A 15,000-nucleotide genomic window follows, 5' to 3' on the forward strand; every position below is an offset into this window, starting at 1 on the left:
AAAAATGTTGAGGGGATTACTTTGAAGCTCAAGGTAGTGAACCTTGTGGAATCTGGTGAAAAAGCCTGAGTTATTTTTTTTTTTTTTTTTGTTTTTTTTTTTTTTTTTTTTTTTTTTTTTTTTTTTTTTTTTTTTTTTTGCCACAATCTGGAAAGAAGACCAAAAAAATCCTTAACTTAATGTCTCAGCACCATATGAGTCGCAATACTGTAACCTACCGTACATCCCAAAAAAGATGAATTTCACACAGAGTTGATGCAAAAATACGAAAAAGGGGATGAACTAGATTTCAATATACAAAAATATACAGCTGCGCACGTACAGTACCAAACTGAGTAAATCTTTTCCCTCCTTAAAGAGTGATACTTAAATAGATTTTACTGTCTATTAAGCATCAGTTGATTTTACTTGTCATTAGGGCAGTTCAGGAGTCAATAGTTAATAACCTCTACCTCCACTGAAAATCTATGTCCCCGTTAATACATAATGATTAATTATTCAATTAACCCTTTGACAACTATACCAGCCAGACAGTATTATACTCTGTTCCACGCCAGACGATTTTACTCGTCAGTGGGGAATCCCCAGGGGTCAATGGGTTAACCCAATGATTTCTAGGAGTGAGACTTAATCTGTAGACCTAATGCCAGACAATTTTACTCGTCAATGAGAGGAAGTTTAGCCATTCAATGGGTTAATTACATGTAATCCTTGATTAAATTTTAAACCCTGGCCCAGGTTGTTCAAAGCATGGTTAGTGCTAACCAGTGTTAAATACCATGGAGATCAATAAAGGTTTTGATATCTCTTAAACCTAAATGGTTAGCACTAACCAGGCTTCGAACAACCAGCCCCTAATGATGATGACGATAATGGTGATGCTGATGATGACCACAAGGACAATGTTGATGATGAACCTGATGGTGGTGAAGACAATAAATAGTACATGTGAAAAAGAACATCTCACTTGTTGCACATTGACTGTGCTGTTGAGGAGCTCAGTTACTACTGTGGGGCTAAGATTTGTAGAATTGTACAGAAACTGCTGAAATCCAGCAGGATCCTTAAGCAATACCTCTAAGGGAATATCTGTAAAAGAAGAAAATGAAATTGAATTGAGCCAGGTGAATTAACCCCATAACAATAAAAACAAAACAAATTGTGTTCTCCTGCACTTTGGCAACATATGCAGATAGTGATAATTAAAAACGTTTATTCTAAGTTAACGTTTTCGTTGTTGCTGATGATCTGTTGTTTATGCAGGTAAAATGAATCAAAAGTGCATGTAATACAAAACTAAACTGCTTAGTTTAAAAGGAAAAATGCAGTTGTTAACAGCCTGCTACAGTGACATACCTGTCAAATTATATTGCTGCCACTGTAATGGCCTTGATCTATTACCAAGCAAACGGGACCAAGCCAGTTGATCATTTTCATATCTACTGTAGTCTGAACGTAACCTTAAAATCCTCTCCCTTAGACTGCTGTTGGCTATTAGGGGCATGGAATCTTCAATTAATCGACTTAGACTACAAAAAAAATAAAAAGAAAAAATTCACTTTCAAACCTTCTTAACCCATTTACCCCTGGAGCGAGACTATTGATTTTTCTCTGTCTAACACCAGACAATTTTAGTCATCAATGAGGGGTGGTTGAGGAATCAATGGATATCACAAGGATAAATGAAATTTAAAACCCCACTGTCATTGTAATGTCTTTTGTGGCTTGCAATGTTCAGAACAAGAAGCCACAGGTAAACTGCTGTAATTACATGTACTGTATCTTTAGGTCACCCTTTCCTTTTGGAGGGCTTTTTTCATTAAAAGATAAATGACTGATTTTGATGAGGTTTTGACTTTCCCTATAGATAAGCCTACGTAGTTGACCTGGCAGAGTCGGGGGTTAAAAGCTCAGTCCTGCAGTGATAGAAACTCTGTATGAGTTACACATGACCCTTAAGGTGGCACTGTAACAGACTATAATCTCATCTCGAAGGAGTTGCAAGACTTTAAGTTTTCTATGATGCTATAAAAACTGGCTTTAAGGCCATCGCATTAAGAGACCACCCCACCCTATCACTGTTGCAAGGCTAGTTTTCCAGTACCATGCAAAAGTACGTTGACAGTCCCTTTCGAGTCTTCATTCTCGACGCGATCCTCGATCCTCGAATCTCCCGAGGACCGAGGATCAAGGATCGAGGAAAGACAATCGAGAATTGAGTCCAGAATCGAGTCGAAGGAATTGAGAATTAAATTTTAATGAGCTGGTCCCTTGACTGATTCCTCGATAGACTAATAGCACAAACGCAACTGGGTAAATAAATAAAAGAAAAGCCTGCCAAAGTTTCTCAGAGAATGTTGTTCAGGAGTAACACAGAAAACCGAGCGAGTTTAGCCCTCTTCCGAATCCGGTTGCTGAAATTGGGAAAAATCACAACAAACGACCCTATTCTGTGCGATTGTGAAGGAGATAACTATTTTTCGGCAGTATGATGGAACCATACTCAACAATCACATGGTTTGTAAACAGTCTTGACACTATCGGACCGGTATTGACTGGTATTTCAAGTTTACTCCATAGGCTTCTAATCACGAACGCGATCCTCCCGACAATTTAGCTGTGACCCACAATATAGCTTGTTAGTGAAAATATTTTTCGTAGTATTTCGAGAGAGGAAAGTCTTTGAAACTATATGTATTCTGTAAGATTGCAGAGGAGGTACAATGTAATTATTCTTCATCCATGTGATCAAAGCATACTTGACAATCACACAGACTTTGCCAACAAAGTCGGAATTGACGTTGCAGTTGGAAGCGGCGACATGGTGAAGATTATTAACCACACAACACAAATCTCTGCCTTCAAAATAAACTTCATAATAGCTCAAGCTCTGCTTTGATGACAAATCACAGCACGATAATTATGTGGCCAATATTAGGTAAAGTAAAATTACTGCAGTCTTAAATACCTAGAACTTCTTAAATTTGGCAATCCACTTGACAACTCTTCTGGATCATTTGTCTTTGCTGTTTTAAAGTCACACAAAAATGATCTCACAAATGGTAAAGCACCAGCAGATGGGAGAGCCCTTGGTCGATAAACACCTGGTAACAAAAGGTAAGGATAAAGCAATTATTATTACACTGTATATCTCAATGTGTTTCCCCAAAACATTATTGTTACAAACATAAAATAGTTACAAACAACTGTTGATGGCAATAATTTATATTGCTTTGTTTTTACATTGCATTGACCAAATGCATTACATGAAACTTTATAACAGTTCAAAGGAGATTGTCTGAAGGAGGAGAATGTCTGAAGGAGGTGATCGTTTGGAAGAGTCAGAGGATGAAACTGGCGATAACAGTGCCAAGGTTTAAAGTGATGAGAGTATATAACCGAAAAGATGATGACAATAAAAGTGTTAACATTGATTTTCATGTCAATTTTCATTTCAGCTCATATCAGCTTTATAAGGCAAACTTGTCCTTATAGATTAAAGATGATCAAATGAAGCTATGATCTTCGCAGTTATGAGAGCAATTTTTGCAATTGCGTAGAGAAGCCTGAAAAATTCAGGACTTCAACGGGGTTTGAACCCGTGACCTCGCGATTCCGGTGCGACGCTCTAACCAACTGAGCTATGAAGCCACTGACGTTGGGAGCTGGTCATTTGTGGGTTCTAATGGTCCCGTGAGGAATGAATCAATGATGAAATGAATCATATATGAACTGCGGATATGAAATCAAATGAAGCTATGATCTTCGCAGTTATGAGAGCAATTTTTGCAATTGCGTAGAGAAGCCTGAAAATTCAGGCCTGAAAAAGCCTGAAGAAGAGAAGCCTGAAAAATTCAGGTCAAATGACCAGCTCCCAACGTCAGCAATTGCAAAAATTGCTCTCATAACTGCGAAGATCATAGCTTCATTTGATTTCATATCCGCAGTTCATATATGATTCATTTCATATACCATTTCATCATAGATTAAAGATGGCTGCAGATTCCCAAAGGGAGCAAATGGTGTGGCACGCCAATTTTTATGTTTGTATATGAAAATGTTGTGGTTCACAATAATTTTCCTTGGTTTAAGTTTTTTCAAACCAGTTCAATTTTGATTCTTCTTTGTCTAACATTCGTTATCATACTCTAAAATAAAGGAAACCAAAATTGAACGAAGTTAAATTATTTTAAACAAGGAAAAAAGTTTGAACCAGATGCACAGAATACATACCTAAACTTGCTGTGAAAAAGGAGTTAAACATCACGTCAGCCTCAAAGCCAATTTTTCTCGATTCCCATTTATTTTCTTCAATCTTTCTGGGTTTAGTATTTTACTAGTAACTACATGTCAATCCCAGGGGACTATTTACTGAAGACATCTACCATGGCACTACAAAGATTTACGATGCCAAAACAATATCATGTACTATAATTAGAGCTACATATAATGCCCTGGAAAACAAAACACAGCTCACTAGTTGGACAGTTATTAAATAAAGCACTGTAAATGTCAAAGTTACTGCACTACCACACGTACGCAATGCGTACCTATTTTTACTGCAGCTACAACTTTCACATTTTTCAATTACAATACACTCAATACAAAAAGCATGTCGACATTGTCTACTTACTATTTGGAATGTTTGTGGCACCATATCTTGGCTTACTCCGCACTATGACAAGAATTAGAAAAAGAAGGAGAGGCCATAGCAGCTCCACTACATTCAATAGCTGAAAAAAAATTAAGAGCAAAAAGTTTAATATCATGATACAAGCACCTGTATTAGCTGATTGACAAGATTAATCCAGTGCGTGTGTGGTTGGCTCATAAATTCTGTGCAAAAAAAAAAATTACATCTGTGATTGTACTCAGGGTTCTCAAAAATTTGAACATGTAACTCATAACAAACGGTTCATGTGTCACTTGTAAGTGTTACGGCTTTAAAATTGTCCCCATCAAGTGGATCAGTTTGCCAATCAGTAGCAGTGTTATGCTGAAAATAGCACAGCAACGGCCGTTAAAAATTCCAATGAAAACCTTGGTACTGAAAGAGATACATGTTAGATATATAGATAGATGTGTAGATAGATATGTTTATTCACACTATTCTCTATTTTCGAATTCCTCATAATACACTTTGTTTGCCCCCCAAATTTTGCATAAACTATTGTTTTCAAATGCTCTTGGGGACACTGCATATTCCCAAGAGCATTTGAAAACAATGGTTTATGCAAAATTTGGGGGCCAAACAAACTGTATTATGGGGAATTTGAAAATAGAGAATTGCAGATTCATAAATCTGAATTACAGAGACAATCAGACATACAAAACTACACTAAAGAACACTATAATTACAATAAACTGTTTAATATATGAATCAATATAAATTAATTTAATATTAATTATTAAATTAATATTAATGTTAACTCTAGTGAATGAAATGAAGAGATTTATAAATTATTTCAATGTTGACTCTGGAAAAAATTTGAGTGCCCTTCTGCGGGAGTCGAACGAACGACCTTCTGATTACTAGTTGGATGCTCTATCACTGAGCTACATGTATAGAAGACTAGTGGGAGCCAGGCCATTAAACTTGGTTCATGGTTCAAATTGCATTCGGAGAGTCAGGGTGGTTTTGTGGTCATCAACCAGGGATCGCGTTAACACAGAAATCGTGCATTTTTACGCAAATAAAATCCAAAAAATGCATGCTCGAAATTTAATGCATCCCAGGACGCAAGGCACTGACTTAAATAACTCACACAACTTGCTTTGATTTGTCAGTATATTCTGTTGTTTGTAAAACTGTTGGAGCAATCTGTGATCATAATTGAAGTTCTAAGAAATGGGGTTTAAAACATCTAAAAAGGTTAAAACTAAAGTTTCGACCGCCTTCTGCGGTCTTCTTCAGAGGAATGTACTCTGCAAGTCACAGAGTGCAAATATATAGCAAAAGACGTCACTGTTTGTTGCTCCTAAGGGAGGAAACCAGTGATGCGTAAACCCTTGGAAAGGGTGCTCTTTCATTAACAGAGTTTTCGTCCAGGAATGAATGTAACAGCTCTAGAAAAAGCCTTTGTCGGCCGGTCCTATGCATATGCGTCAATATTAATTCCAAGTTGGTTACTCTCTTTTTCTCATAATTTAAAACATACTCTATTTCTCGCTGAGGGTCACCAAGATTTTGGGACGCCCAAAAAATGCTTGGGACCCCAATTTGGCCGAACATGCAGGTCCCAGGACCCAGATTGAAAAATCCTAGTGCTATCCCTGTCAACCACTCCTCCCGCCTCTGTGACCCAAATATGGGCTGAGTTTCAGTTGACCTCAATCTGACTTCAAGGGTTTTTCTCCGGGTACTCTGGTTTTCCTCCCTCATTCGTTGAATTAAATGAATTTATAAAGAACTTTGCTATTACAATAGATACATAATTACACCTGACCATTTGTGAAATTTAACATTGCACTTTGAACTCATCATAAGATAAAAACAGTTGTGATCCAAAGTTTATGCATTTGAATAAATTTTCTGCTAGTTAAATTTGAGATATCCAAAACAAAATAGTCTTGTCATGAAATAGGTCCAGCCTGATGGTAAAGACTTCATACCGCTTTGCTACACAACAATCATCTCTAAATTGGTGTTATACACATATATCGTGTAAAATGAGATTGATACAACATATTTTCATCTTCATGCGTTGTTTAATTTTGTTATCCAAATTATGCACAAATATTTGAATTAATTAACAAACAAGTAAATGCCATTGTTCTTTCTAAAATCTAAAATATTGAACGTAACGGGTCTCTTTTACATTTTGTTGAGTCACATCTCGCTGCAAACCTTTGTTCTATTTGCATAACGACTTTTTTTGGTTACTAAGACATCAATACAGCTACGATATTGACCACACCGGCTTAAAAGATCAAAATAATCAAACTCAACAATTTATGCAACGTCTAAACTTGACAGAATCCTTGTGAGAAAATAAGTGTGTCCAGGCGTGAATCAATTAATTGTGAAAAAGAATGTTTTCGCGTTCATTTGTTTAAATATCCGATGAAATTAACTTTGAATCTTGCATTAATCTCTCTTGGTAATCAGGACATTTTGTACTTCCTGTTGGATACGCAATCAAAATAAAAAACTGAGCAATGGGTTCAGAATTTTTTGGGCAATATGCTCACATTAGATATCAAAAATCGAAAGACATTTTAAGAACTATTTAAATTTCAAACAGTGGTCAGATAGAGCAAAAATAAAAGAGATTCTAATTTTACGTCAGAGGAAGAATGGTTACGTCATCACCAAGGGAAAACCGTTCTCGGCACGAGGAAAAAAATCAAAATTAAAGAAAATTGGTATTCGATTTACAATTTCAACAAAGAGTTCTTGTAGGACTGTGATTGAAGTATTAAAAAATGACATATTTTTGAAGGTGAAGATGAAATTCTAGCGCAAGTTGAAGACGAGCGAGGTCAATAATACATTAACCTTTCACAACATGCAAATAGTTCATGATCGTCAATGCTGAAGTTTTTATAAAAAGAACACAAATGGAATTGCACAATTCCGTTATTCTAAATTCACAACCAAATGGGTATTACAAATGTAGAAGAAAAGTAGTTCGCCGGCATTTTCACAAGCCAAGTCGCTAAGAAAAATCGCCACAGGTACCAGCCGGCATGCAATGCAGCAGCTGCTACTGTACAACCAAATCGACCTCCAAAAATCTATTTCCAGCAAAAATGAAACTTTAACTTAAGGCAAATACTGAAAATACACATGTACAACACAAATCTGGGGTGTTAAAAGTCTCACTCACATGTCGACGCCTTCGAAGCGCAAAGTTCTTCCACACAAGCAGTTTCAGCTGATCGAAGAACTTCATTGTAGTAGGCCCTGAATGCTTCCTTTAGATGCTGCTATTACTTCAAAGTACTGTGGGAGAATATAAAAAATCCTTAGCTGTAAATGACAAAGAAGACAATCAGAAAATAACACAAAATTCTCAACCGGGACTTCGAAACGCTGCGCACCTAATGATACGGAACACAACAGGCAATTCACACGAAAGTCTATCTTTTCTCCATTAGAGCAACTACCCTGGTATTTTAGCTTTGGGATAGAGTATCTCGACACTTTGAGAATCTTTCTTGTATCTGGATGTAACACAGCAGAGAAATCCACACAATCTAATGTTACAGTGACAAAAGCGCCATTCACCATGCAACTGAAAGAGTTTCCTGTTTCCCTGTTGTTTACAGCATGAGTGGAGAGGGACTGTGTACTGCTATGTCATCGCTAACGTCAACGTATAGATTGACAAATCTTCGGCAAACAATCGTTTTTATACCGTGATTTCATATTATTAAAATATCCCCAATTTTTAAATTTGAAATGTCGCCATAACCAGCGGACGAGGAGAAAACTTAAATAAAAGAACTGAATTTGCATTTCTGGCTCGAGTTTTCGAAAAACAAACTAAACGAATATGATGACGTACACTTCGTATAATTCCGTAGTTCCGGCAAGACATCTCCGAAGCTCGTAACCTCCCGCCTATTTTGGCTGCAAAAACCAAAACAAAAGGTGAAATGAACTTACCAACCTTAACCGGTGAAGGATTTGATGCTCGTAAGTACATCAATGCCATTGTTTCTTTTCTAAATAGAGCTTTTGAGGATTTCAAAAGCAGGAAATCGTCTTGAGAATACTGAAAAGGTAACAATATCATTGATTCGTAAAATAAGGTCATAAAAATCCAGCTGGGATTTTCATTACAAAGTTACACGTAAACATTTGTCCCTATGCCAATAATTATTTTTTTATATTAATCCTTGTTATTTCCCCTTTCATTTTTAATGTCTTCACCTCATACAGTAATATCTAACTTGACATAATTTTTAGAGGTTACAGTACTTATGTAAGGGCCGATTTACACGATACGATTTTGCCGCATGCGACAAGCTCACGACAGGCCTACGACGTGACTTACGATTGTCGCAGCGTTTTAAAACATGTTTTAAAATGCTACGACATTTTTTCTGATGTACACAACGATCGTAAATCATGTCGTGGGCCTGTCGTAAGCCGTTGTCGCATGCGACAAAGTCGTACCGTGTAAATCGGCCCTAAAATATCTGAAACCTCAATTAGGCCAGTTTCAGGCCACTGAATTAATAAAGAATTGATTGGCAGATGATAATAGTAATAATAATTGTTCTAGAGCGGTTTTCAAATGAGTGTCGTAAAATCAAAACCAAAGTAATTACTTTGGCCAATCAAAAATGACTGAGACAATCCAGTAAACCAATCAAAACTCGAAGTAATTAAATGTAGCCGACACAAAGAGCGGGAAAAAGTGCATGCGCGAGGCACGATTGGTTTTGGTTTCAATCACTTAGTGAAGTAGTCATAAACCAAAGTAATTATCTAATTACTTTCGACACTCAATTGAAAACCACTCTAATTATTGCTATAATCATTAGTATTAGAGCGGTTTTCAAATGAGTGTCGTAAAACCAAAACCAAAGTAATTACTTTGGCCAATCAAAATGCACAGAGACAATCCTCTAAACCAATCAAAACTCGAAGTAATTACACGTAGCCGACACAAATCGCGGGAAAATGTGCACGCGCGAGCCATGATTGGTTTTGGTTTCACTTCTGATTGGTTGAAAGAATGGCGCGAGAATTTTGAACCAATCATTGAGTGAAGTAATGCAAAACCAAAGCAATTTACTAATTACTTTCGACACTCAATTGAAAACCACTCTGTAATTGTTGTTATTATAATTACTATAATTATGATATCTCACCTGTCTGGCAGATCTCATACTACCAAAAGCAGGGTAAATCCATGGACTAAAGGTGCTCCAGGGTTCCCTCTGTTGTGTCACTTATCCATCACCTTCCTCACAATCCTAGCAGTGCCCAAAGCAGGCTTTTTTTTTTTTGCAAGAGTCAATCATTGTGACAATTTGTACATACACTGTATGTGTTTCGTTCATGTTTACTTCATAGTTGAGCTGGTAATAATCAACACCAAATTGACATAGGCCTGGAATTTGAGAATACATTGTAAGGCATAAATTGTCGGACTTGGACAGTGATGGGCATGTGGACATCACTTGTTTTTAAGTTCAAGTGATCTTTTGATGTGGTGATTTTCTTTGGGGACAATAAAACTGTTAAACTTGACACTGGGCTTGTGCACCTCATTGATATCCTCATTATTTCTTATTTACAAATTAATGTGACAACGATGAAAGTACAGGAAATAACAGTAACAGTAACATTTCATTGGTATTTCTGCCTCAAGTAAGTGATTTTTGCTTATGTCTTAAATCTTGCAGCTCTTTCCTGGAGTTCATTTTTAAAATAATGGACAACCCCGAGGTCAAAGAAAGCTACAAAAAGGATTTATTTGTTCAGAATGGAGAGACCGATGATGCTCTTTCAGAGGAGAAAAATGGTACTTATGAGTCAATTCCAGACCTTCAAGCAGAGAACATGACTCTTGTTAACAAATTCAATACCAGCTTTTGTCCCTATGGAGATGAGTGTGAACCAGCTAATGCTATTACAGATGAAACCTCAACAACAAAAAACATGAACGCAGCTGACTGCAATGGTTATGCTAGTTGTGAAATGTTTCAAAGGACATCAAAAAATCCCTGGTCACTTGTAACTCTCCCTCCTGAGTTAATCCTGGTGATTTTTTCATACCTTGATGCACGATTTACACTCCGAGTGCTGACCTGTGTCTGCAGACTGTTTTATAATTTGCTATCTCCAGAATCAAGCTGGAAAACTAGGTTTGGCAAACAGTGGCCAAGGAGAGATAACAGAGAAGATTATGATTATATATCCAGGTTTGTAACACCACACTTCCTTCATTAACCTGAAAAGTATAGAAATAGTATCGGTGTTGTCTGTGAGAGAGTCTTTAATAAACCCATAGACTCCAAGGAGTGAGACTTGGTAGATTTTATTCTGTCTAATTGACTGAATGCAAAAATGGCTTGTAACAAATTATTCTTTTGTCTTTGTGTTAATTAGCCTGACATTAACACATGCAAAATTGAACTAATTTTTGGCTCTAAATCAAGGCTACAATCATGGACAAAAGTTTTGGGAAGGTAGCTTCATTTTACAGATAACCCCCCTCCCCCTTTTCAATGTTGTATTTTCCAGGGGTAAAAATGGTGACTTTTCTTACCTGAGGAACTCCAACATTGAATGTAGGGGAGGGGGGCCACATGAGCATGCTATAATTTCCCAAATACTTCAGCCAATAGTATGAAAAATCTAATTCGGTGTGAAGTGAACTGATGCCCACAACCTTCCCAACAACTTTTGATCACGATTGTAGTCAAACAAATTTTCACATTATGACAAAAATATATATATTTTTGGAAAATAAACTTGGAATGCAAGTTATGATGCCATAAATCAAATGTCACTGGTGGAAAGCAAGTGTTCTCCCATTTCCAACAATAATTATTACGAAATGCACTGAATATTCAGTACTTGCATATCAGTTAACTGATTACAAAAATGATAGCCTTGCAACCCATGTAAAATAGGGAGGGATGCTCATCAGAAATTTTAAATTAAACCCCTAAAGGAGACCAATCTTGGCACGGCTCAGGCTTTTTTTGACCCCTAAAAGAGACCATATTAAAACACAGAATGATATATAAAAAATACCATAACAGTGACTTTTAAAGGTGGCAAAGACATTATCATCTAGTACTTTCACCGACATAAAAAAATGTATAAGTCACAGCTATATATGGGTGCATTTTGCTGAGAACACCCTAAGTGAGACCAAGATCCGAAATTTACACCCCTAAGCGAGACGACAAGCATCCCTCCCCTTTTTATATGGGAGTCCCCCCTGCCCTGCGACCTTACAAGTGCTAAGGAGGAAATTAAGCAGCCTGGTTTACATTTTATGGGGCAAAGTTGGAGCACTTTTTAGAGGTCAATCTCTTTTGCCAATAATTTTATGTCTCATTAGGGGTGCAGGGCTGCTGTAGTGGTAAGGGCACTTGCCACCGCACACCGGTGGCTCAGTTGGTTGAGCACCGGGCTGCCATGCGGGAGGTCGTGAGTTCGACTCCGGCCGGACCAACACTCAGGGTCTTAAAATAACTGAGGAGAAAGTGTTGCCTTTGTAATTACATCTGAATAATGGTTAGACTTTCAAGTCTTCTTGTATAAGGACTATAAACCGTAGGCCCGTCTCACAAACCTTCAATGTTCATAAAACCTGTGGGACATTAAAAATCCCACACACTAGTCAAAAAGAGTAGGGCATGTAGTTCCTGGTGTTGTGGTCTGGCCTTTCCTTCAGCAATGTGGTCGGTTTGGCGTAATCTTCTGAATGGACTACTGATCAATGAGACCACATAACTGCAAAACAGACAGTAGTCAAATTGAAGGAGTCCAAGTGCTGAAACTGGTAAAAAAAAATGTATATATATATATATACCGGTATATATATATAATATATGGCCCAGGTTTGATTCCCATACTCGGCGTCATTTTTATGGGTTGAGTGTGTTGGTTCCCTACTCTGCTCTGAGAAGTTTTTTCTCTGGGTACTCAGGTTTTCCCCTCTCCCCAAAAACCAAAATTTGACTTGATAAATTTGTTGATTTTAGTGTATGGTTCCCTCCGCAATTAGTGTTTCAGCGCTAGAAGACCATAGACTTAAAATTCCTTTTTTAGACTTTGTTTCATATAATATAATAGCTGCAATGGGTAAAGTTTGTAGGTTAAATTCTGCTGGAAAGATAAAAGTCAGGGAACAGGATGTGTTTTTCCATAAATTATATCACTTACAGAGAATCTTTCCACTTACATTAAAGATTGTTTGGCATTAAATAATGGGTAATTGTGAAGAAGAGCTCCCCAAAAAACCTGTCGGTAAGCTGTCGGTCAACTGTCGGCCGACAGTTGACCGACAGTCGGCCGACAGGATTTTTGGGGAGCTCTTCTTCACAATTACCAAATAATGAATCTTCTTCTCCACAGCTGGAAGAGACTGTGTGTTCAACATGAGGATCTAGACAACTTTTGGTATGATCCTGTCTCCAGTTTGGATTTTTATCAACTAGGAGACCAACATTTTGCTCCAGTGGATGCAGTTCACGTTATGGATAGCGTAGACTTGTGTATTTCAGGGTCAAGAGACCGTACCATTGGGATCTGGAGTTTATCAGCTTTGACTGATCCTTATGAGCCAGGATATGCAAAGAAGTCTTTCAAACAATCACTTGATGGCCATAGGGTTGGTAAATTGGGTTAAACAACTTTCTAAAGGTTAATTTCTATTAAAACTGACTAGTCTACTCTACTGATATCTAAGTGCCATAATGCCAATTGGCATAGGAGAGTCTCCAGTGAGCATGCATGGTCTCCCTGAAACAGGACTTACGGTACTTATTGTGCTTATACAAGAAGACTTGAAACCCTAACCATTTGCAATATATTGTCATGATTGCTATTAGGCAATTTATTTTAAGACCCTGAGCGTCAATGCAGTCAGAGTTTGACATTCGTTTTCACTTTAAAAGCATATTATTAATCATGGCATATTAATATTGTGCTTGTGTTTGCATCGCTAGTGAAAACCAGGCTTTCAGGGTGCAGTACTTGCAAAAGTGTGAATGCTCTTACTTATGACCATGCAAGTTGTAGTTCAGATGTCCATATTAATAGTGATCTATCTATAGGAGACTCAGGAGGAAAGTTGATGGGTTTGACCCCAGTTGGTAGCAATCAGGTTTTTCCCGATTATGGACTATTCATCATTATTTTAGTCACCAGGATTAAAATTTACCATTGTCTTCACTAAAATTTCTTTGTTTCTCCTTCAGGGCTGGGTATGGTGCCTAAGTAGTGATCCCACAGGGTCCCCCAGAATATGCTCAGGGTCTTGGGATAACATGATAAAACTATGGGATCTGCAAGGATCCACTGCTGAGATGACGACTATCAGGTGAAGTAACTGCAAAAGTCAATTCCTTAGTACATACATGTAGGTTGAGGATGATCAATAATATTAATATTACAGTTCTCGCAAGAGTCTTCCAACCATCTCATTCTGTCAGTTCCTGGTATTACATCAGAATTTAAAATGTCTGAGCACTTTAACCACGCAAATGATGATGTACCAAAAAGACCAGAGTAGCTGCCATACTTTTGGAGTCTTCCACTTGAAATCAGTGTGATGGTTCTTGAACATACAGTACTACAGAGTTGAACATCAGACGATGTTAACAATAAAATACCAACAACAAGAACCCAACAATTTTTTTCAGGTCTTGATCATTTGTGAGAGTGCAGACTAGACTCATCTTCTCTTGAGTCTCATATTGTTTGCCCACTTGGCTTTGGATGAGTCACTAAAGGGAATTGCCCAGGAGTGTCCTCATTCATTCTTTCAGTCATAGATTCATTCATTCATCCTTTCAAGAAACTTTTTTGTGATGTTGCAAGTTATATCTGTTTGCCCTTATTTTTTTAAATTGCAGTACCCATAAAGCAGCCGTGTTATGCATGGCCTGGGAACACGAAATGCTCATTTCAGGGTCCTATGACAAAACCATTGTATTGCATGATTTAAGAGGTGAGTTAGATTACAGTGTAACTCCTTGGAAAGTTAACCAGCCAGTTATATTGAAATATTAATCGTTCTATTCCAGGTAGCAGACCCATAAGGGAACTGAAAAGCCACAGTAGACCAGTGCTGTGTCTGACAGCTGATGAAAGGTTTATTATTAGTGGAAGTGAAGACAAAACTTTGTCAGTGTATGACAAGAGAGCTTCACAAGTTTACAAAACTTTGAAGGTACACTGATAATAAGTATGTTCACTCAGGATTGGAGGCTAAATGGAGTTCATTTCCCAAAGGATTAGGCTGGGAAAAAATGGTCAATTTAATTTGTTGTTGCCATGACATCATGTGCACATATCCTCTA

The 15,000-nt window shown here is 37.4% G+C and overlaps 2 protein-coding genes across 3 annotated transcripts in view; one reads left to right on the forward strand and one right to left on the reverse strand.

Annotated features, from left to right (window-relative positions):
* The window catches only part of LOC138023050 (retinal-specific phospholipid-transporting ATPase ABCA4-like), a 27,914-nt gene that overhangs the window by 8,841 nt on the left and 4,073 nt on the right, over positions 1 to 15,000 (reverse strand). The window contains exons 4-12 of the mRNA XM_068870083.1: positions 14,056 to 14,270; positions 10,736 to 10,910; positions 9,826 to 10,067; positions 8,616 to 8,720; positions 7,830 to 7,945; positions 4,634 to 4,733; positions 2,969 to 3,104; positions 1,357 to 1,529; positions 968 to 1,089 (exon numbers count right to left, since the gene is read on the reverse strand). Of these exons, the coding sequence (XP_068726184.1) occupies positions 968 to 1,089; positions 1,357 to 1,529; positions 2,969 to 3,104; positions 4,634 to 4,733; positions 7,830 to 7,895 (597 nt within the window). The 5' untranslated portion in view covers positions 7,896 to 7,945; positions 8,616 to 8,720; positions 9,826 to 10,067; positions 10,736 to 10,910; positions 14,056 to 14,270. The remainder of the gene's footprint in view (positions 1 to 967; positions 1,090 to 1,356; positions 1,530 to 2,968; positions 3,105 to 4,633; positions 4,734 to 7,829; positions 7,946 to 8,615; positions 8,721 to 9,825; positions 10,068 to 10,735; positions 10,911 to 14,055; positions 14,271 to 15,000) is intronic.
* Positions 8,544 to 15,000, forward strand: part of LOC138023870 (F-box/WD repeat-containing protein 9-like) — an 11,526-nt gene continuing 5,069 nt past the window's right edge. Inside the window, exons 1-6 of one of the 2 annotated variants that reach the window (XM_068870953.1) lie at positions 8,544 to 8,641; positions 10,363 to 10,881; positions 13,052 to 13,307; positions 13,897 to 14,018; positions 14,554 to 14,648; positions 14,725 to 14,870. In XM_068870953.1, the coding sequence (XP_068727054.1) occupies positions 10,391 to 10,881; positions 13,052 to 13,307; positions 13,897 to 14,018; positions 14,554 to 14,648; positions 14,725 to 14,870 (1,110 nt within the window). In that variant the 5' untranslated portion in view covers positions 8,544 to 8,641; positions 10,363 to 10,390. Of the gene's footprint in view, positions 8,729 to 10,362; positions 10,882 to 13,051; positions 13,308 to 13,896; positions 14,019 to 14,553; positions 14,649 to 14,724; positions 14,871 to 15,000 lie in introns of both variants that reach the window. The other variant, XM_068870952.1, reaches the window with a different exon arrangement.

Source organism: Montipora capricornis, chromosome 11 (assembly GCF_036669925.1).
Source record: "Montipora capricornis isolate CH-2021 chromosome 11, ASM3666992v2, whole genome shotgun sequence".
Taxonomy (NCBI): Eukaryota; Metazoa; Cnidaria; class Anthozoa; order Scleractinia; family Acroporidae; genus Montipora; species Montipora capricornis.